General features: G+C 36.5%; 1 protein-coding gene across 5 annotated transcripts in view; it reads right to left on the bottom strand.

Annotated features, from left to right (window-relative positions):
- Map4k3 (mitogen-activated protein kinase kinase kinase kinase 3) overlaps positions 1-22294 on the bottom strand; it is a 135949-nt gene that overhangs the window by 46191 nt on the left and 67464 nt on the right. For 4 of the 5 annotated variants that reach the window (XR_007211920.1, XR_007211921.1, XM_048353069.1 and 1 more), the window contains exons 9-15: positions 15961-16092; positions 15701-15763; positions 15537-15618; positions 15328-15438; positions 9597-9675; positions 6501-6559; positions 4980-5042 (exon numbers count right to left, since the gene is read on the bottom strand). Coding sequence is in view for 3 of the 5 variants with exons in the window: in XM_048353069.1 (XP_048209026.1) it covers positions 4980-5042; positions 6501-6559; positions 9597-9675; positions 15328-15438; positions 15537-15618; positions 15701-15763; positions 15961-16092 (589 nt within the window). In the remaining 2 variants the exon portion in view is untranslated. The remainder of the gene's footprint in view (positions 1-4979; positions 5043-6500; positions 6560-9596; positions 9676-15327; positions 15439-15536; positions 15619-15700; positions 15764-15960; positions 16093-22294) is intronic. The other variant, XM_048353071.1, reaches the window with a different exon arrangement.

Raw genomic sequence — 22294 nt, 5'->3', positions numbered from 1 at the left:
TTATAGTATATTCTATAGTCTATATAGAATAACATTCAGGCCAAAGGAGAAATGCTAGGTACATTTTGGTTTGATGATTAAACATGCATGTACAAAGCTAAAATTAAGAGGTGTACTTTTCTTTGGGTGGGGGCAATACTAGTTCTAGGGCTTGAATTAAGGGCCTGGGCCCTGTCCCTGAGCATTTGTGCTCAAGACTAGAAACAGTTCCACTTCCAGTTTTGTAGTGGTTAACTGGAGACAAGAGTCTCACAAACTTTCCTGCCTGGGCTGGCTTTGAATCTCCCTAGCCTCCAGAGTAGCTACGATTACAAGGTTAAGTCACCAGTATCTATCCAGAACACGCTTTATTAAAAATTTCTACTCCCTAAATCAAGGTGTACTATAGCAACCATGGGGAAAATAACCAACATGCTAATTGTAATTATCAAGTGTAGTAGGAGAATAAAGTTTTCTAATATGTATCTAATCTCTCTAACACAACCATTATTTACTTTTCACTTATGACAGGAATTCATTCAGCCAGCAAATGAGACAGGGAAAAAGAGAAGTAATAAAAGCAAAACATAGCAAGTTAGCAGTTAAGACTGCAAGGGAAGTCTTAAGACTAATTAAAATTTTTTCAAAAAGGATTTGGAAGAAATTCTGTATTAAAAGAACGATACTGGGGGCTGGGGATATAGCCTAGTGGCAAGAGTGCCTGCCTCGGATACACGAGGCCCTAGGTTCGATTCCCCAGCACCACATATACAGAAAACGGCCAGAAGCGGCGCTGTGGCTCAAGTGGCAGAGTGCTAGCCTTGAGCGGGAAGAAGCCAGGGACAGTGCTCAGGCCCTGAGTCCAAGGCCCAGGACTGGCCAAAAAAAAAGAACGATACTGGGCTGGGGATATGGCCTAGTGGCAAGAGTGCTTGCCTCCTATACATGAGGCCCTGGGTTCAATTCCCCAGCACCACATATACAAAAAACGGCCAGAAGTGGCGCTGTGGCTCAAGTGCTAGCCTTGAGCAAAAAGAAGCCAGGGACAGTGCTCAGGCCCTGAGTCCAAGCCCCAGGACTGGCCAAAAAAAAAAAAAAAAAAAAAAAGAATGATACTGAAATTATGCTTACCAAGTGCACAAAAAAATGCAAAATGACCATTCAATTATCCTCTGTAATTTTATAAACCAAATTAAAATATACTAGAGCATGCAAGCATAAAAATCTCCAGCAGCATTAATTAGGCATCAATTTATTAATGAATAATGACAAATGTCAATTAAGTAGCAACATGGGACTAGAAACATGCAGTGACGTGTTAGTTTTAATCTGAAAAGCTTAAACAAAAGTTCAAGATGTTTATCCTAGGCACACTTAAAATAACTTTTGGAGTAAGAAAGTCCTAATCTCAGTGGTTCCTTCGAATGAACAGGAAACTATTTCTACACCTAGCATAGAAATTTAAGAAAACACAAAATGTGCAAAAGAACTGAAAAAGAACAAAGGACGTAGAAAAGGAAAATATATATGATCAACAAAGCTGTATTGGAATTCTTTTTAATAACCCTTGGGAGACTACCAAAGCTTATACCTGATTGGGGAAAAAAAAAAAACAAAAAAACCCCAGCAGAAGTCAAGAGAGTTGATGAAATTGGCTACAAAAACACAAAAGAAAGAATACTTGAGCAATATATCTAAATCAAGAAAAAAAGAGAAGAGAAACTTTCATGGTTGGCAAAGTAAAGAGACAATAAGACCATTCATTCATTCATTTATTTATTTATTTATTTATTTATTTTTGGCCAGTCGTGGGCCTTGGACTCAGGGCCTGAGCACTGTCCCTGGCTTCTTCCCGCTCAAGGCTAGCACTCTGCAACTTGAGCCACAGCGCCGCTTCTGGCCGTTTTCTGTATATGTGGTGCTGGGGAATCGAACCTAGGGCCTCGTGTATCCGAGGCAGGCACTCTTGCCACTAGGCTATATCCCCAGCCCAAGACCATTCATTTATGAGAAAATTTCAACATGATAGACGATTTATAGAAATAAAGAGGGAGTAAACCCAGGAGTTTTTTTTAAAAGAGTTTCATAGTTTTACCAAAAAAGTCCAAAAAGACAGTGGTATTGGAACATTTACTAATCACATAGAATTCTGACAAGAGCAGGCTGAGAGACCTCAAACTGATGATCATGATATTTTTGTGCTGTAAGCTTAAAAATAATATCAATATGTAGGCATATTCTTCAGAGCAGCGACTCAGTATTCTGATGTCAATCCAAGGCAATTAACATAGTGTTTTATGTATCCCTTCAACAGCAAGGTTAAGGGAGTAAATGGTCCTTTGGGGCCTAAAAGATTCATTTTTGTGTCAATTGCTTGCAGAGAGTCAAACATTTTGGACTGATCAGGTTTTTGGTGGCTAGCAACATGCATTTTTAAGAGTTACAATAATTATGAACACTTTACCTACTAGGACAACTATTATCAAAATCAAATTAAAGAAACAAAAAATATGAAGAGTTAGGGATAAGGAAAAAGCTGGAGCCCTTGTACACTATTGGTGAACAGCAGCTAGGGAAAAACAGTAGGGAAGTTTCTCAAAGAAAACTAAATGCAGATAACCATCTAACTCAATGATTCTAGTTAAATAAAAGCATGTCCATGGCCACATTGTTGAGAGTAGCCAAAAAGCAGACACAGACCACATGTCCCATCAATGGATGAATGGACAAACAAAATGTGATTTTTATATAAAATGGAACATTTTTTTATGTTGTTTTAAATTTTAATTTTATTGTTAAGGTGATGTACAGAGGGGTTACAGTTACATTATGAAAGATGTTTCTTATCGAATTTGTTACCTCCTTCCTCATTTTTCTCCCACCTCTCTCTTCCCCAGATCCCCTTCCCTCCAAAAATAGATCATTTTTGAACATCCAAAAGGAAATTGTAGGAGCTGGGAATATGGCCTAGCGGTAAAGTGCTTGCCTTGCATATGTGAAGGCCTGGGTTCAATACCTCAGCACCACATATATATAGAAAAAGCCAGAAATGATGCTGTGGCTGAAGTGGTAGAGTGCTAGCCTTGAGCAAAATGAAGCAAGGGACAGTGCTCAGGCCCTGAGTTCAAGCCCCAGGACTGGCAAAAAGAAAGAAAAAGAAAAAGAAATTGTAGGCCAGGTACTATTGAAGGCTGAGATCCAGAATTACAGTTCAAAGCCAGCCCAGGCAAGAAAGTCTGTGAGACTCATCTCCAAAAGAGCAAAAAAACCTGAAGTTGAGCTGTGGCTGAAGTGGTAGAACTAGCCTTGAGTGAAAAAGCTAAGAGACAGCATTCAGGACTTGAGTTCAAGCCCCAGCACCAGCACAAAGAAACAAACAAGAAAATTCTAGCATATGCTTTAACATGGAGAAACCTTAAACATATTATGACATTATGCTAAGTGAAGTAAGCTAGCTAGTTAACAGTTTCAAACAGTATATGATTCCAGAATACAATGAATAAAAACCAGATAGAATAGTGGTTGTTGGGGGGCTGTGTGGCACAGGGAAGTAATAATGGGGAGTCATTAAATGGGAACAGAAGTTCAGTTTGGAGAGATGAAAACAAATGGTTAGTGGTGATGGTTACATGATGTGAATGTATTGGACTATACCATTATAAAGGTTAAAACGTAAATTTTATGCTATGTTTATGAGTTACTAAAGCAGCCAATTAGGGAATTGTGCCACAACTAGCAGACAGCAAGATAAGCTGATGAACCAAAACCTGCCAGAAAGGGGCTACAAAACAAGGAGAAAGGCAGAAGGACAAAGAATGAGGAAATGAAAACCAAGGAATTACGTGTTTGGCACTAGACCTTATGAGAAACAGAAAGACCCAGCAATCAGAAAGCCAATTGTTTCTCCTAGAAGCCAGATAAGCCATTATTAGTCCCAAAGTGCCTCTCCTTTGGTGAACTCTGTAGTACAGACCATGTCAGCTTTCTCTTATCAGCAGGTGCCAAATGACCACCATCTTGTTTCATGACTAGAATTTACATGTGCATTCTTTATCCAACAAGACAGCAACTCTCGACTAAAAAAGTATGTCTAAAATCTCATAGATTCTACAAATGTCAAAAGGCAACGATTTAAGAACTTATGTACTAGCCAAAATTCAAAGAGGTATGTAATTAAGATGCAGAGGAAAACAAAAGAAAAAGAAAATTGCATTTAACAAGCAGAAAGCAGAATCTGGGCACAAACACTGGGGCAACTTGGGGCTCTGGCCAGCCATATAGATAAAAATAACTATTTTACAACAACTGTTAAAAATATTATGTATTTAATATCTACTAGAATTTCCCAGTTTTCTTATGAAATCATAAGACACTCTTAATATTTATTTCTAACTTTAGAGATGCTGTGTAACCCCTTTTTTTACCCAAGGATACTAGAAAATGCCACAAAACTAAAATTTCATTTGAGAATGATTCCACTGTTCAGTTAAAAACAAATTATTTTAAAAACTGTGTATGTATAATGTAATAAAGAAATAATATAATATGTATATGCAACATAATATTTGAAGTTTTATGGATGAATGTGTATATATCTATATGGATAGTAATTAGTCCATTAAAATAATAACTGTGTTATAAATAGCCAGTTTTGCAGGGAGATATCTAGATTTTTTTCTTACACTTCAAAAGATAATTGAAAACAAAAAATTAAAACCTGTACAACTGTGTGGTCATAAAATAAATTTAAACTATAAAAACTTCATGTTTGATTGAAATTTTAAGTATTAAAATTTTCCATAAAAAGTAAATACATTTTTTAAATTACTACAGCTTTACATTTGGGTAAATATATTTACTTGTTATGGGAAAATTTCTAGACTTAATATATAGAAGCTTGCTAAATGACAAGCTTTAGTGTATAAAACTGAATATTTGATCTTAGAAAAAAATAAAAACTAATACAATGCTGACAAAGAAAATCAGAAGTTGAGAAATACCAGATTAGATCTTGCAGTGTAGTATATTTCTTCTGAACTGTCGAAAAAACCATCACTGTCGGGCTGTTTAGCAGAGAAACCCAAGAAACCCAGGTTATTTACACTTAGACTAAAAGCCACAAATTCACAAAGGGAAACTTCACAAATGATGTTAAATCTTGATAACATAATTTTATTAAGGCTAATGCAAAGTCAAATTATATTAAGCAGCTTCTAAACAAGCAACATTGTAACTACTCTATAATGCAGTTACTAAATTAGTACAGAATTTAAATACATGCAATGTCAACTTAAAAAGAGAAATAGAAACTAAATTCAAAGTGCCTTAACAAAATATAATTAGCATTTGTAAACTTCTTAATCTTCTCAATCCCTTTACACAAATGTCAGGCCTTAGTGTTAAAATAAGAATTTTTAAGACTTTTCCTCAATGTTCTCTTCCTATAGGCTGATGCAATGAATTACAGCAACTCTTAAGATAAAAGCTGGACTCCCTGCATACCTTTCAGTCAATTGAGTTAATTTAAACATTAAATTAAGAGGAAAGTTCCTACTGTGTAGGTTGAGGCTTGAATTCAAAGGCCTGGGCACTGTCCTTTGAGCTTCTTTGTGCTTAGTTTTTGAGTGTCTAACTGGAGATGTCTTGTGGGAATTTTTATGCCTGAGCTGGCTTAGAACCTCAATCCTCAGATCTCAGCCTCCTGAGTAGCTAGAATTACAGGCTTGAGCCACTGACTCCCTGCCTTTTATTTACTTTTATTAAATAGGAAAGGGAAAAGTGTAACATATAATCTTAACTCTGGCAAAGTAATTTCGTTAGGGTTAATTTTGTTTAATTTTTTTTTAAATCAAGAAATGTACTCACTACCTTATGTATGTAACTCTAACCCCTCTGTACATAATTATAAAATTTATAAAAATTTAAAATTATAAAAATTACAAAATTATAATTTAAAATCTAATTTTTTTACTTTGTCATGGAGTGCTAAGATCTCAAATATTTGTAAAGCAAGGCTGGGTTAAAAAAAAAATCACCCCATATGTGGAAGGAAAATAAAAAAAACAAAACCAAAGAACCATGAGAAGAGTATTAGTACAGCTGGCAAGTCTCATCCACTTAAATGGGAAGCCTGTTTACTATAAATGCCTTCTTTTTTCTGAGTTTTTGTACTCTACAGAGATTTGGCTATACTGTCATAGTTAGAGATCAGAGCCCTTTATCCTAATAAATCTATGAAGCTCCTCAAAAACACTGAAAAACCAAAGTGAAAAAAACTATTAAAAGGGCCGGAATTAAAAACAACTAGTTTGGAGGATGGTAAAACTAAGTTGTTTTTCAAAAACAATTTTGAAATTGTTCAGTACCAGCAACACAGATTTATTTATTGAGGATTTTGGAATTACTTACCATTTTGTTTCCCCAAATACTGATAACTAGTTTTTCAGTCTGCACCAGTATATCACAAAGACAGATTAAAACATTTATTTTCATTGTTAATGTTCCAAAACTATGCTACTTACAAGTTCATGATGTGGTTCTGTCTCTTTCCTTAAGGGTGGGTCAAATTTCACTTGACCAACTAAAAAAGAAGAGAGGTTAATCTAGGATCTGTTTCTCTATCTTTAATGATGTAATAATTTTAGGTTATTCCAATGCTAGCCAGGCACTGGTGGCTCATGCCTGTAAATCTAGCAACTCAAGAGGCTAAAATTTAGAGAATAATGGTTCTAGCCAACCTTGGCAAAAATTTTGCTGGACTTCATCTCCATAAGAGCCAACAAAAAAGCAGGGCTGGAGGTGTAGGTCAAGTGACAGAGTGCCCATCAGCAAGCATCAAACCCAATATACATCCCAAATAGACATACACAAACAAAAGTTACTCCAAGGGAAAGAACATTTAATTTTATTTCATATACTAGTTTAAGCCAAGGATTTTAAAAAAAGGATCTATTAGAAAGACTGCACTGAAGTCTGAAGTGCTATTTTAATGGAAAACTTAATCTGTAAGTCCTACACTGGCCCTCTTCCCTTTTCTATCCTCTTTCTTTCTATTTTGGTTTAAACCAAGAGCCCAGTGAACACTAGGCAAATTCTCCACTAGAAAGCATGTGTTATACTGCTACTTGAGTAGTAGGTCGTGCTCCTAGCCTAGTCCTAGGGATTTCCTTAAAAAACAAAACACAACAATATTGTACGTATGCTACAATCAGGATATAATTTGCTTCTGTAATGTGATCCAGACTAGGAGACAGTTCAGCTTGAAGTTGAGGTGAATAGACAACAGTTAGTGCAGTACTTGTGGAAGCTAGCCTGAAGATGACCCCAGTGGCTTTGGCCTTTTGGTATTCAAGAGTTTGTTGTGTAGTCCTCTTCCATCATGGATTAGGGTTGGTGGGTATGGCCAAAAGAACACAGCAGAACTAATGGCTCATTTTCCAAGATAAGGCTTCTGTTTCTGTTAAATCATTGCTCTGGAAGCCCTTAGGAGAGGCTGCATTGTAAGAAAGTGAAGCTTCTGGTTATCAGATATGTGAATAAGCTTGAAAGCAACCTTTGAGCACAGCAAAACCTTCAGGTGAATGCAGCCTCAGGTGACATTCTGATTGCAGTATTATGAGAGGCTCTGAGCCAGAATCACTTTGATATGCTGTACTAGATTCCGGACCCTCAGAATCTGTGTAAGGTAACACATGTACTATTTTAACCTATTAATGTGTGTGTGTGTGTGTGTGTGTATAATTGCTACAGAACAATAAATACGCAGTTGAAGTATAAATTAGCTAGAATAAACTTAAGTGCATTATAGCCATCTTTTCCTTTGGTATTCAAATATATGAAAGTCTCACTATGTTTACCTTTCATGTCTCAATATATATTCTAAGTCAAGCATTCAAGTCTACTGAGATGAATTAGAGCGAGGTATACAAAAATTAAAAAGCAGAATAAAAAGTTAGGTGGGGCAGTGCATGCTATATTTTCAGCACTTGAAAAGTTGAGGCAGGATGACCACAAGTTTAGGGCTAGTATATCATATAGGTCAATTAGTATAGGAGCTTCAGCAAAAATCCCCAGCAATTGTCAACCAAATTGAGGGAGCATGATCATTAATATTAAGGGATACTGCGAGATTTGAAAAGCAGTAGGAGACATTAATTTAAAAATGTTGAGAAACACTGTCATATGAATACCCTGTTATATATGTGTGGGTATATATATCACATGGTATTTTAGTTGCTAATAGTTCAGATGTTGAATTATGGCCTGGGAAGATAAGTAAGCTCCTCAAGAAACATTTTTCTTAATAAATGGAAGAAAAATAACATGGCAAAAAAAAGAAACATTTTTCTTATATGTTTACATATGATGACACACCAGAATTACAAAATAATTTTCAGTAAGGTATTAAAAGTAACACAGTACTCATCTTGATAAAGGCCTATTAAATAGTTCTTTTAAGCTTGTCTTCAAATTTCAAAACGCAGTTATCAGTAAAATTACATGAGGAGAGTCTTGTGCCTCTATTTGACTTTCATTACTGTTACCTATGAGGATGCCTGATTCTCCTACTCAATACGTATAATCCCTGAGTATGGTGATGCTGTCTCACTAAAAGTTACAGTATAGCACATAACTTCTCTACCTATACGCTGTGGATGAAATGCAGTCCTAGAAAAGGATCCAAAGTCCTTATGAAGATTCATTAATCAGACCTTATAGTTGTATTTGTGTCCCTTATATTTCCTAACAATACATTTCTGCCACAGAATCTTCCAGCATTATCCCTGAACACTTTTGTGCCAGGCTAGCACTCAAGCACTTGAGCAAAAGCTCTACTTTCAGTTGTTTATTTTTTTTTGCCAGCAAATTGGGGATAAGAGTCTCATAGACCTTTTTGTCTGACTAGTTTTGAGTTGTGATCCTCAGATCTCAGCCTCCTGAGTAGCTAGGATTACAGGCTTCCAGCAAGTGTTTAAACAGTTGATTATTCCCATCTATAACATTGTTTATGCTTTGAATAATCTCAGAAATTCTTATCTGTAACTTCACTGAAAAATTTTTTCTACCATCTCTTTGGACATTATTCAAGATCTATGAATCACAAGCTACTAAATTTTAATGAGCTCTCAAGGTGAGTTACATACATAGGTATTCATATAGGTTTAAGATGTACTGCTGAGATTATTTCTAATATCTCCATTATAGAAATTTTGCTTTTCGTTCTAAACAGTGATAAAACTTCACATATCTTTCTGCTATCAAAAATTTCAAAGGAGGGCTGGGAATATGGCCTAGTGGCAAGAGTGCTTGCCTCATATACATGAAGCCCTGGGTTCAATTCCCCAGCACCACATATATAGAGAACAGCCAGAAGTAGTGCTGTGGCTCAAGAGTGCTAGCCTTAAGCAAAAAGAAGCCAGGGACAGTGCTCAGGCCCTGAGTTCAAGGCCCAGGACTGGCAAAAAAAAATTCAAAGGAATAAAATTCTTACTGTGTTTATCTTTACATTTACAATGTTTACTAAGGAAAATTATCTGGAAGGAAATACTTGTAACTAAATTAAATCTGATATCTTACTTCCCATCACAAATTATGAATTATGTATAATATATACTTACAGTTTATCTCTGAGCGTGTTTTTTCTTCTCTCACATTTCTACTTGTAGAGTGAATTCTATGTGGTACTGCAACAAGGGGCTAGAAGAAAATCAATAATGCTATGTATAAAGTCATAGGTTTATCTACAAAATCAACAAAATATGAAAAACACTTCATTTTATAACAATAAGAACAAAATACTATCTTTTTTTGCGGGGGGGGGGGAATGGTGAGAGTACTGAGGTTTGAGTTCAGGGTCTTGTGTTTGCTAAGAAGGCACTCATCACTCCCCTACCCTTTTTGCATTGGTTACTTTTGAGATACAGCTTCAAGCTGTCCAGGTGTGTACTTGAGCTGCAAGCCAATTCTTTTGTGTTTCTTATAGTAGCTGGGATCACAGGTATGTACCACTGCACTCAGTTTCTTCTAGCGGGATGGAATCTCACTAACTTTTCTGTGCAGGCTAGACTGAAACTCCAAGTTTGATGTCAGTCTCCTGGCAGCCAGGATGACAGGCACATGGCACTGGATACAGCTACAGGTGGAGAAGGGGCCTTGAGAACTTTTCTGCCTGACTGTCCTTAAATTCTGACTCTCAGGATCTCCACCTCCCAACTAGTTAGAATTACATTGGTGCCTGGCAAAGGTTTAGCATTTTTGTCTGTGATGCTCTAGTTTATTTACCCTTCCTGTGTACCTGGGATGACAGGCATATTCTGTGTGTCCAGCTTTCTATTGGTTGAGATAAGGTCTTGAAAACTTTTTGTCTAAGCTGGCCTTGTTCTGTAATCTTCCTGAATTCAGTCTCCTAAGAAGCTGGCTTCCAAACCTTTTTAAAAGGTAATGACAATAGGAACTTCAACTATGAAGGAATAAGTATTTTAAGATACTCAAAATAAATTACACTTATATTAATGAAGAGCAATTCTGTGACTAGCATGATTACCTATAAAATTAACTACAATTAATATTGTAGTATTCATCTGTATGTATAATCTTACTTAGGCTTCCTAATCCATTTCACAAGAATGATTCTACAGTAAGAATGTTACAGCTTCTCTGACACTGAGAGATTCTGACAGGAAAGCCTGGAGTTCCAGTTACTCAGGAGGCTGTGCTGAAAGACTATTTGAGCCCAGGAGTTTGAGGCTAGCTAGTCTGGGCAATATAATGAGATGCTGCCTCCAAACGGAAGAAGGGAAGGAAAGGAAGGATCTGAAGACAAAAAGCATTCCATGAGCAGAAAATAAACCAGAGTTGAATCCTTTTCCTTTAATCTGTACAGGAGTTTCATACCTTGCAATTATTATAGAATCTAACTAGCCAAAAGTGATAGCAAAGGAGGCTAGAAAACTTATATTCTGGATAGGTGGTGTGTTAGATGTCAAGGGCATCAATAACTAAAAAACGAATGAATTAACAAGTGCAGCTTAAGGAAAGCTTCTGAAAAGGAAACCTACAGAATTTTATGAACAAAACTCCAAGTGAAATGACTGTCAGAAAAAAGATCGTGGCAGCATTATTTCCCTATTAGAACAGAGGGGAACTAAAGACAGATTTTCCTTTCACATGTACTGTTTCAGATGATTTTAATAGAAAGTGGGTTTTGTTCCCACCTCTTTTCAAAAAAAGAACCCAGGTTTAAATGATTTCTTTCATGTATGGGAAAAAAGGATGTAACAAGATTCTGTTAAATATGATCAGGATAATGAAAGATGCCCACTGACATTAAAGTAGGCAGTACTACATAAGAAACAATCTACAACAATACTAAAGAATGTGTTTTCCAATGATGAAAGATTTCACTTAACTTCTCTAAAATGGTATTTCATGCAATTATAATCACTTCTGAAAGTGTTCATCTGAACTTGAAAAGATAGACCTCTAGAAGGACACCATTTATTATCATTAGACAAAGTCTACACAGATAATTGTCAATAATTTAAGCTTTGATTTATAAACATAAGCATTCTCATTATTCTCAATAAATGTTATATATTTTAATCATGGAAACCTGCTTTGATGAGTTTATAATTACACTAATAAATAGCACTTAGAAAAGTGGTAATAAGGGCTGGAAATATGGCCTAGTGGCAAAGTGTTTGTCTCATATACATGAAGCCCTGGGTTTGACTCCTCAGCACCACGTATACTGAAAAAGCTGGAATTGGCGCTGTGGCTCAGGTGGCAGAGTGCTAGCCTTGAGCAAAAAGAAGGCAGGGACAGTGCTCAGGCCCTGAGTTCAAGCCCAAGGACTGGCAAGAAAAAAGTGATAATAAATTAATCATTCTAATAAATGGCATTTAAAGAAACAAACTATTCAGTGATGCACAGTTTCCATGATTTTCAAAACATGTTTTTAAGATTGAGATTAATTACTTCTTGGAAAATATGAAACCTATCCTTATAAATTATTTCATGTTTGTTCAAGTGATTTTACTTCAGAAATTTTATGATTGTTGTATCATCAAATAACACAAATATCAGTAACATCCTTTTGTTTTTTTTTTTTTTTTTTTTTGGCCAGTACTGGGCCTTGGACTCAGGGCCTGAGCACTGTCCCTGGCTTCTTCCCGCTCAAGGCTAGCACTCTGCCACTTGAGCCACAGCGCCGCTTCTGGCCGTTTTCTGTATATGTGGTGCTGGGGAATCGAACCTAGGGCCTCGTGTATCCGAGGCAGGCACTCTTGCCACTAGGCTATATCCCCAGCCCAGTAACATCCTTTTGTTAGGGGGGATAAGAAAGAGTAATAGGGAGTGAATGTGATCAAAGCACATTATATGTTTGTATGGAAATATGACAATGATAACCCTTTGCAGAATACATGCTAAAAAAAGCCACTTAACTCCTTCTCCCCTCAAAATATGTCACTGACATATGCCATTACAATGGGAATTAGATCAGAATGCCAAGGTCATACCAAATGAAGGAAAGATATGGACAATATGATAAACACTAGTTAACACAAGACCATGGTTTTTCCCCAGGGGAATTTTAGCTGAGGAGACATGAAGCAATAGCTGGGGATGAATGGCTGACACAACTAGGGATTTAAAAAGGCTATCATCAACTAATTGGACCAGGTCAGAGATATAGGGTGGTTCTCTACAACAAAGGATTGTCGGGGTCAAATGTCAACAGTGCTCAAGTTAAGAAATCCTGATAGGAGGGATAAAAAGCAGTTGGTTTTTCCTCTGTCAAGAGCTGACAAACTATGACCTATGGCCAACTTCCACTGCAACTGTTGTGGTAAACCAAATTTCTTTCTTTTTTTTCCTGCCAGTCCTGGGGCTTGAACTCAGGGTCTGAGCACTGTCCCTGGCTTCTTTTTGCTCAAGGCTAGCACTCTACCACTTGAGCCACAGTGCCACTTCCAACTTTTTATGTATATGTGGTACTGAGGAATCGAACCCAGGGCTTCATGCATGCTAGACAAGCACTCTACCACTAGGTCACATTCCCAGCCCTAAACCAAGTTTTATTGGACTAAAATTAAAAAAGCCATCATGTGGGGCTGGGGATATAGCCTAGTGGCAAGAGTGCCTGCCTCGGATACACGAGGCCCTAGGTTCGATTCCCCAGCACCACATATACAGAAAACGGCCAGAAGCGGCGCTGTGGCTCAAGTGGCAGAGTGCTAGCCTTGAGCGGGAAGAAGCCAGGGACAGTGCTCAGGCCCTGAGTCCAAGGCCCAGGACTGGCCAAAAAAAAAAAAAGCCATCATGTAGCACCATGGTTACTTTCACTCTACAAGAGTAGAGTTTACAACTGTCACATAGGCCATGTGATCTCAAATGTCAACTATAGTTTGTTCAGCATTAAAAAAAAAAGTCTGCCAACTTCAATTCTGGGTAATAATCTAAAACAAAGTAAATCAAAACATATTTAATTCTATCAAATTTATTCTTAGGACCTTACCTTTTACAAGTACATATAACCAGGCACATATACTTTTACCAAAATCAAACGTAAAAGATTCCTTAAAGTTGCCAGGAATTTGGAAAAATATAAAAAATTAAAAAATTGTCCTTTATATATTGAGTTTTTACAAACGCTAACTGCTGATGGTAAAAAAAATTTGAAGAAAAAATATTTCTAACAATTTCACTTAAAAGTCCTAATCAAGGTTGGTTGGTGTGGCGGCATACCTGTATTCCCAGCTACTTGCAAGGTGGAAAAATGAAGACTCACAATTCAGTTTAGCAAAATCTACATTCTCAACCAACTAGTTGGTTTAAAAAAAAATTTTTTTTCTAATAGGGTCTCACATTTATGCCAAGGCAGACTTAGACAGATATCTACCTATTCTATGCTTCCTGAATAGTTATGATATGCCTAGTCTTTTAGAAGTTGAGATGACATCTGACCAACTTTTTGCTGAGGCTGGCCTGAAACCATGGTTCTTCTGATTCTGGTATTTCAAGTAGCTAAAATTATAGGTGTAAGTCACCATAACTAACTAACAACATTTTTAAAACAAAGAAATGAAACATGTTCTTAATGACTCTAAAATCTATGGGACTATAACTATTAGTCTATTTTTTCCAAATCTATATATTTATGTGTGACAATAATGGAATTTATTTTTTGTTTGCTGGTTCTGGGGCTTGAACTCATTTTTATAGCAGTTTTCTACACATCAAGGACAACCTGTACAGGGTTTGTAGAAACAGGTTTTTAAAAACAAAATTAAGCAAAGTAACAAAACACAAAATTCTACCTTGTAAGCTCAACAGTACTTTACATTCTTGTCTGCTGTCTTGAACTCATGGCCTGGGCACTACCTAAAAAAGCTAGCATGCTACCACTTGAGACACACAGCTCCACCTCTGGGTTTTTGGTTGTTAAATGGAGACTCTCCTGCACCTGCTGGCTTCAACCCATGATGCACATTGAACCTCCTAAGTAGCTAGGACTATAGGCCTGAGTTACCACTTCCAGGCTTCCAAACTTATTTCTAGGCCTTCCACATAAGAATTGTATAAAGATATCTAGTTGAAAGAATGCGGACTTGACAAGACATTCCTTTCTGACAATCTGAACATCTTCTTAACTACTGAATGGATTCATTCCTTTATACCGTCTATGAAATTCGTATCATTCCCAGTGCCTTCCAGTAGAGATCAAGGCCATCTGCTTTTCTTACAGATCCAGTAACAGAATCCTGCCATGTCACATGTACTGAGTTTACCTTAGGAATCACAACTATTCCTTATGCTAGGAATGTTAAATATGCTGACAAAGTGAAGCTTTTTTAATATCAGTGTTTTTGTTAGATTACCATTATTTTATTCAAAGAAACAAATTAGTTTGTTTTTATTTCCATACAAGACAATGCATTAGGGTTTTAGTCATCAACGAGGTCAATTGTACCCTTACTAAGCAACTGTGAAGAGTATTTCAGAAAAAAAATTAAGTGAAAATTTTGAGTGTATTCTAACATCTTGTTTAAGTGCATTCTCTTTACTTGCTTCTTCATCCAAAATAACTATTTTTGAAACAACTATGGCAATTGCAAAATGGTTATCTACAGTCAAAAAGAAAAATCTAGCACATAAAATCACAGGACAGGGTTAATTATTTACCCAATGGTCATTATTACTATTATTACTTAAGAATCCAGAAATTCTGTGCGCATCTCTTTCTGATGCATGAGTGTGGAGATAGACACAAACACACACACACACACACACACACACACACACACACACGGAAATATATTTGCTTGTTGGTAAAAAAATGATTCCTACCTCAGGATCATCATCATCAAAATCATGGTAAGTGGAATGATCTGGATTATTTACTTTATCCAGCAGCTCTATTGCTAAAGAACGTGTCAAAGGCTGTGTGACAAAGGGGTGCTACAAGAAAAAAAAACACACAAAAAAAGAACACTTATATTTAAAATTTTATTAAACAATATCTTTTAAAAACATATATTTCAGGGTGAAAATAATACCTGTAGCAACTTCTCAGCAGTAGGTCTTTTTTTTGGATTTTTGGTAAGTGCCATTTTCACAAAATGATGAAAACTATTTGACCTAAAAAATTTTGGAAATTAGATGTTTACATTTCCTTTTTTGTTCATCGTGCTAAAAAGGTTAATAACACAAAAATACTTACCACTTAATTTTATCTTTTAGTTTAGGAGGCTGAAAATTGCTTTTTGTCATTAGAAATAATGCTCTGAAAAAAACAGATGAAACAGTACATCAGAAAAAGATTAATATTTATTTTTAATATTAATATGAACCATACATAATGATTCCCAGCCCAGGTAAAGTAAGACTAAGTGGATTGTTTGTGCATGACATAATAAATAACACTAAGAGGAAAAGAAGCTGTAGCTTCAGCACAGGATTCTTCAATTTGGACACACTGACCTCATTGGGTGTAGGTCAAACATAGGAGGCTGAAGCTCGGCAAGTTCTATGGCCGTGATGCCTACTGCCCAGAGGTCACAGAGCTGATTGTATCCCCCTTTCCTCTCTACAGCCGCGACTTCTGGAGCCATCCTGAGGAAACAGTCGGAAATTAACTTCTATTTAGTGACCTTTCTTTCCTACTCCCATTGAGGCACATGGAATTGCTGCCATCAAAATTAAAGTCTATTTAGGCCTTGGTTTCTGAAAAATAAATATGTAGGTAACCCCTTTGTTCCTTTACTATAATACTTACTAAAAAGGATCATAAAATTACACAGTTATGAGAGCAACACACCCAAATCTGTGCATTTCTCAATCTTTCTTAGTGAGAAATTATGCAAGGGAATATCATTTACAATAATCTAATATATATATATACATACATACACACATTTTCTCTATATCTCATATTATAAACTAGATTTTGATCACAGTTCTATCTTCACAGAAACGATTCCTTAGGGCACCAATATTTTTCACAATTAGTATTTTTTTTTATTATAAACTTTTTGATGTTTTTCTAGTCTTATAATGATTAAAAAAACAAAATGAAGGTTTAGTTTATAAAAGCCATTTATTCAGAAAAAGTTACCTAAATTCAGTCATTTTTAACTTCTTTTAAACTTCACTATAGTCTTATTCTAATTACACTTTGATTTTTATAACTTTTTTTTTTTTTTTTTTACATTTCACATTTTTTTCTCTTTATTTAAACACATGCCAGTCCTAATGCTTGAACTCAGGGTCTGGGTACTGTCCCCGAGCTTCTTTTGCTCAAGGCTAGCACTCTACCACTTGAGCCACAGTACCACTTCCAGCTTTTTCTGTTTATGTGGTACTGAGGAATTGAAATCAAGGCTTCGTGCATGCTAGGCAAGCACTCTACCACTAAGCCACGTTCCCAGCCCAATTACTTTTCAAATACATTAATATACTTGCAAATCCTAAACCATAATTTTGGAAACCACTACTTGAGATAAACACCACAACTCTTCTAGTTTCAAAGAACAATTTATATAAGCGTCTTTATAAACATTTCTTCATCTTCCTAGTATGTCTTCAGCAAAGTAGGCTCAGGCAAGTTAAACATACAATTTAAATAAAACCTCTCAACTTTCAAAACATTTGGTGCTAAAAAAATCTTTTTAATTTTAAAGAATCTTCCATCAAAATTCAAGTTTTGGTAAGAAAAGTGAAATTAAGTATGTTCGTTATTCTGTTACTGAGAATTAGATTCTATCTAACTGGTGAAAGCACCCAGCAGAAGGCGACTGCTTATAGGTGGCAGCTGTGAATGAGCCTGTCCTTCCAATAACACCACATTAGTCGATGTGGAAAACACAGAGATAGTCTAACTGGTGCACTTCTACTGCTGCCGGTTATGTTGTGTCATTAGGGTCACAGTCACTGGGCCCTACTTTGAATATATTTATTTAAAGTACATTTGCTATTCTAAGTACATAGTCTAATTTAATATTATAAAATCTGATTTATTACAAAGATAAAGAATAAGTTGTAGTAAAGACAATAAATTCATTAAAAAAGAACCTGCTAAAAAGCTTCTAAAGACAACCCAAAAAGTCCTAGCAAATTAGAAAAGAGTGTAACAAATGCAAAATACTGTGGAAGGTGAGACTATGTGATTCTCTTTGGGTGACATTTGAGAAAAAGGCAAAACTGTAGAAAGCAGAATCAAATCAGCAGTATCAGATATAAAGATAGAAATGATAATTTACTAATATAGGATAAGATATAATGTTTTTTGATGATAGAAACCTGTTTCATTGTGTGTATCTAATAAATTGATACTGAATTTGTGCCCCATTAAACCTGACTTTATAAAACACTACTGGGAATGGAATTTAGGACCTTGATCTTGCTATGTAAGTGTTCTATCATGTCAGCATGCTCCCAGTCCTTAAAATCACTTCTGATTAGAAATTGTGTATTGTTACTTAGATGGGAAAGACATGGTAGTTTTAGTAAGGATATAAAGTGTGAGTTTCTCATAATTAACTTTACCTAACTTATAAATTTCATGTATTCTCAAGATATTTCCAACACTACTGTAAGACAGATGAGTTTTTTAATGTCTGGAGCTTGAGGGGGAGTCCTGTCAATGAACAAATGTATACAGACTCAGGTTAAGACTCTAGAGATTCAGTGAGACTGTTCCTTCGGAGGTTCATAGTCAAATTAAAGACTAGAGTTCATCAAAATAGTAACAGCTCTTTAGGCCTTTGATACCAAAATGACACAAGAAAGGCTGAACCTAAGGTAGAGAAGAAAAGAACAGCTACCAAGCCAGTTAGCCTCAAAGAATCTCTAAAAGGTTGGCTAATTAGCCTTAAAAGGGAATAAAAGCTGAACTAAGGGTAAGTGCAAAAAGAAATAAGTGAAAGTGTCAATAGTTCTCTACTGAAACCCAAGAATTATTCCTTCCTCATTCCCACAAGATGACCTTTCCCTACCCCAAATAAGAGAGGCTTTGGACTCATGCATACAAAGAATAAAGGAGAAAAAGGTGGGAGAGGACTGGGGGGCAGGGAGAACGGGAGAAAAATGAGGGAGGGGGTAACAAGTACGACAAGAAATGTACTCATTACCTTATATATGTAACTGTAACCCCTCTATATATCATCTTCACGATAAAATTAAATTAAAAGAAAAAAATAAAGAACAGTAGGTAGAGGAAGAAGACATGACTTTGTAGATGTGTGTATAACAGACCAACTTCCTTCACCTGCCCACTTCTGGAACACTAACTACCAGTCTAAATGCTCTGCCTCTCATTGACACAGAGCTATGAATCAGTGTAGGATTTCTGTTGTTGGTAGTGGGGTTTGGAGACACTCTTACCATGTTGCCTCAGCCTAGCTTAATCTCTAATACTCAGGTGATCCTGCTGCCTTAGCTTTCCAAGTGGCTGGCTGGGGTTGGGTTTTTAACTTACAATGATTTGTTTTTCAAAGTGACCAAAAATATGAGGATTACCAATTTTTTTTTGCAGAAGCCACTCTTACGAAAGTATAAAAAGTCGAGGAACTCCTTATACAAAGAAAACCTCTTGAAAAGTAAGTGAGACTTGGTATTGGCACAAAACTAGACCTAAGGTCAATGGAACAGACTACAACACCTGGAAATAAAACCATACATTACAGTTATCTGACATTTGATAAGAGAACCAAAGATATATTGTGGCAAAAAGATAGGCTCTTCAATAACTGGTATTGGGAAAGCTGGACATCCATATGCAGAAAACTAAAAGTAGATACCTGTTTATCACCATGTACTAATCATCAACTCTAAGTGAATCAAAAACCTCCATGTCTGGGCTGGGGATATAGCCTAGTGGCAAGAGTGCCTGCCTCGGATACACGAGGCCCTAGGTTCGATTCCCCAGCACCACATATACAGAAAACGGCCAGAAGCGGCGCTGTGGCTCAAGTGGCAGAGTGCTAGCCTTGAGCGGGAAGAAGCCAGGGACAGTGCTCAGGCCCTGAGTCCAAGGCCCACGACTGGCCAAAAAAACAAAACAAAACCAAAAAAACCTCCGTGTCATACCTCAAACTTTGAAATTATTCCAACAGGGAGTAGGAGAAACAATACAACTCATAAGCACAGGCAGAAACTTTTTGAAAAGCTTCCTAAGGGTACAGCAGATAGGAGAGAGACTTGACAAATGGGATTTCATCAAACTAAAACACGGTTACTAAACTAGAAAGACAGCCAACAGACTGTGAGAAGATCTTTACCATCAATACATGTGACAAAGACCTAATATCCAAATACACAAGAAGCCCAAGACACTAACCCCTTCCAAATTTAATAAACCAATCACTATCTGGGCAAAGGAGCTAAGGAAAGACTACTGAAGAGGTAAGAATGGCAAAGAAATATATGAGTAAATGCTCAACATCTCTAGTCATAAAGGAAATGCAAATCAAAACATATCTGAGATTCCATCTCACCCCAGTTGGATTGGACAACATTGTGAATTTGAATACCAACAAATGCTGGTGGGGAAGTGGGCAAAAGGAACCAGACTGCACTGTTGTTAGGAATGGAAACTAGTACAACCACTCTGGACAGAGTCTGGAGGTTCCTCAAAAAACTAAACATAGATCTTCCTTATGACCCAGCCGTAACAATCCTGGGCACCTATCCAGAACATCATGAGCCAGAATATGTTGAAGACATCTGCACATCCATGTTCATTGCCTCACTATTTACAATAGCCAACATACAGAATCAGCTCAGATGCCCTGCAATAGGTAAGTGGATCAAAAAAATGTGGTACCTATACACAAAGAAATTTTACATAACTGTTAGAATAATATGCCATTTTCAGGGAAATGGATGGACCTAGAATAAATTGTGTTAAGTGAGTTAAGCTAAACTCAAGAGAGACAAGTGGCACATGATTTCTCTCTTATGTGGAAACTAGATCTAAAACTCAATGGGACATAATTATACAGGACCTAGAATCCTGTATAATTCACACACAGTGAAACCAAAGGAGGCTACTCATAGGAGAGGAACATAAAAGTGCAATGCCTATGTGCATATAATCATATAAAATAATGTTTATCAAAATGAACTCCAGGGAATGGAAACGAGGTGTTTTTTCTTTGTTGTTGTTTTCTTTTTGTCTTGTTTCTCTGTTTTGGGGAGGGAAAAGAATGGTACAGAAATGGAGGGACAAAGGGTGAATAAATGCAGCAGTGGTACTCACTAGACACTATGTTGAAAATGAACCATACAACTTATGGGTGAGGACAGGAGGGAAAAACCAGGAGAGAGTGTGGGAAGGAATGATATTGCCCCCAAAGAAATGTATTCTCTAGCTGGCTTTTGTAATTGTAACTCCTCAGTACATCACCTTTGTAATAATAAAAAAAATGAGAGTATCAAATTAATTCAAGTGGTCAAAGACAGAACTAATGGGTTCCAGGGGGAAAAAAGTACAAACAAAAAAGAAAAATAAGACCAATAAGCAATATAAGAATTATGTCCCAGGGATGAAAGGCATAAATCTTTGGATTAGAAAATACAAATGCTAGTCAGGTGTGGTGGCTCCATTCTATAATGGTGGTGGTGTACTCATGACAGAAGAGGATGGTCCAAGACACCATGGGCATAAACTCAAGAATCTATTCCAAAAGTAATAAACGCAAAAAAGGGTCAGGGATGTCGTTTACATGGCAGAACATCTGCCTAGCAAAGAGTACCTCCAAAACTTTTTTGAAGTACATCATTATACTATACTGGCACAATGCTGTAGGAAAGCTACATTCAAAGGAATGGATCATGAGGCCATCACACTTCTCCCCAGTACTGAAAAAAAAGACCTACTAGCAAAATACTTAAAAAATTCTAACCTAGAATTCTATACCTACTGAAATGATTAATAAAGTGTGAAGTCAGAAACACAGTCTCAAAAAATTTACTGTCATGTATTCTTTACCATTAAGAAATTATGTTTCGGGGCTGGGGATATAGCCTAGTGGCAAGAGTGCCTGCCTCGGATACACGAGGCCCTAGGTTCGATTCCCCAGCACCACATACACAGAAAACGGCCAGAAGCGGCGCTGTGGCTCAAGTGGCAGAGTGCTAGCCTTGAGTGGGAAGAAGCCAGGGACAGTGCTCAGGCCCTGAGTCCAAGGCCCAGGACTGGCAAAAAAAAAAAAAAGAAAGAAAAAAAAGAAATTATGTTTCATCTACTAGAAAAGAGGAAAGCTTAGAGTCTAAGAAATCCCCAAAGTGAAGCACTCCAGGGCAAAGCTATGCAAAACAGTTAGAAAAGAACTGGACATGAAAACAACAACAATAACAACAACAACAACAAACCCAACCAACAACAGTGACACCAACCAATCTACAAAATCTTGGGACTAACAGTTTGACAGGCTCCATGCTACAGCAAATTTTATAGAAGTACCTTACAGAATCAGAAAATGTGGGAAAGTATGAAAGATGGTATTTTGGCATTAAAAAAACTAAGCAAATTAAAAAGAAAAGTATTAAATGAAGAAAATATTTCAAAAGATAATATATTGATGATATATTAATATATTAATCAACTAATCAATATGTATTGATCTTATTGATAATATATAAATCAATTAATTGATTCATTAAGTACATGGTAATAAGATGACTAGAAGATGGATGAAGAGAGCCAAAATCTTTACTTATTAAACATAAATCTACTTAATGGGTAATGCTAGAGATGGCAGAGACAAAACTAAGTTCTCTTTACAAAACTTTTCAGTAAGGGTGACAGGAGAAA

This window comes from Perognathus longimembris, chromosome 8 (assembly GCF_023159225.1).
Source record: "Perognathus longimembris pacificus isolate PPM17 chromosome 8, ASM2315922v1, whole genome shotgun sequence".
In the NCBI taxonomy this organism is placed as follows: domain Eukaryota; kingdom Metazoa; phylum Chordata; class Mammalia; order Rodentia; family Heteromyidae; genus Perognathus; species Perognathus longimembris.
The sequence above is the reverse complement of the archived record's forward strand: the minus strand, read 5'-3'. Positions and strand labels throughout refer to the sequence as shown.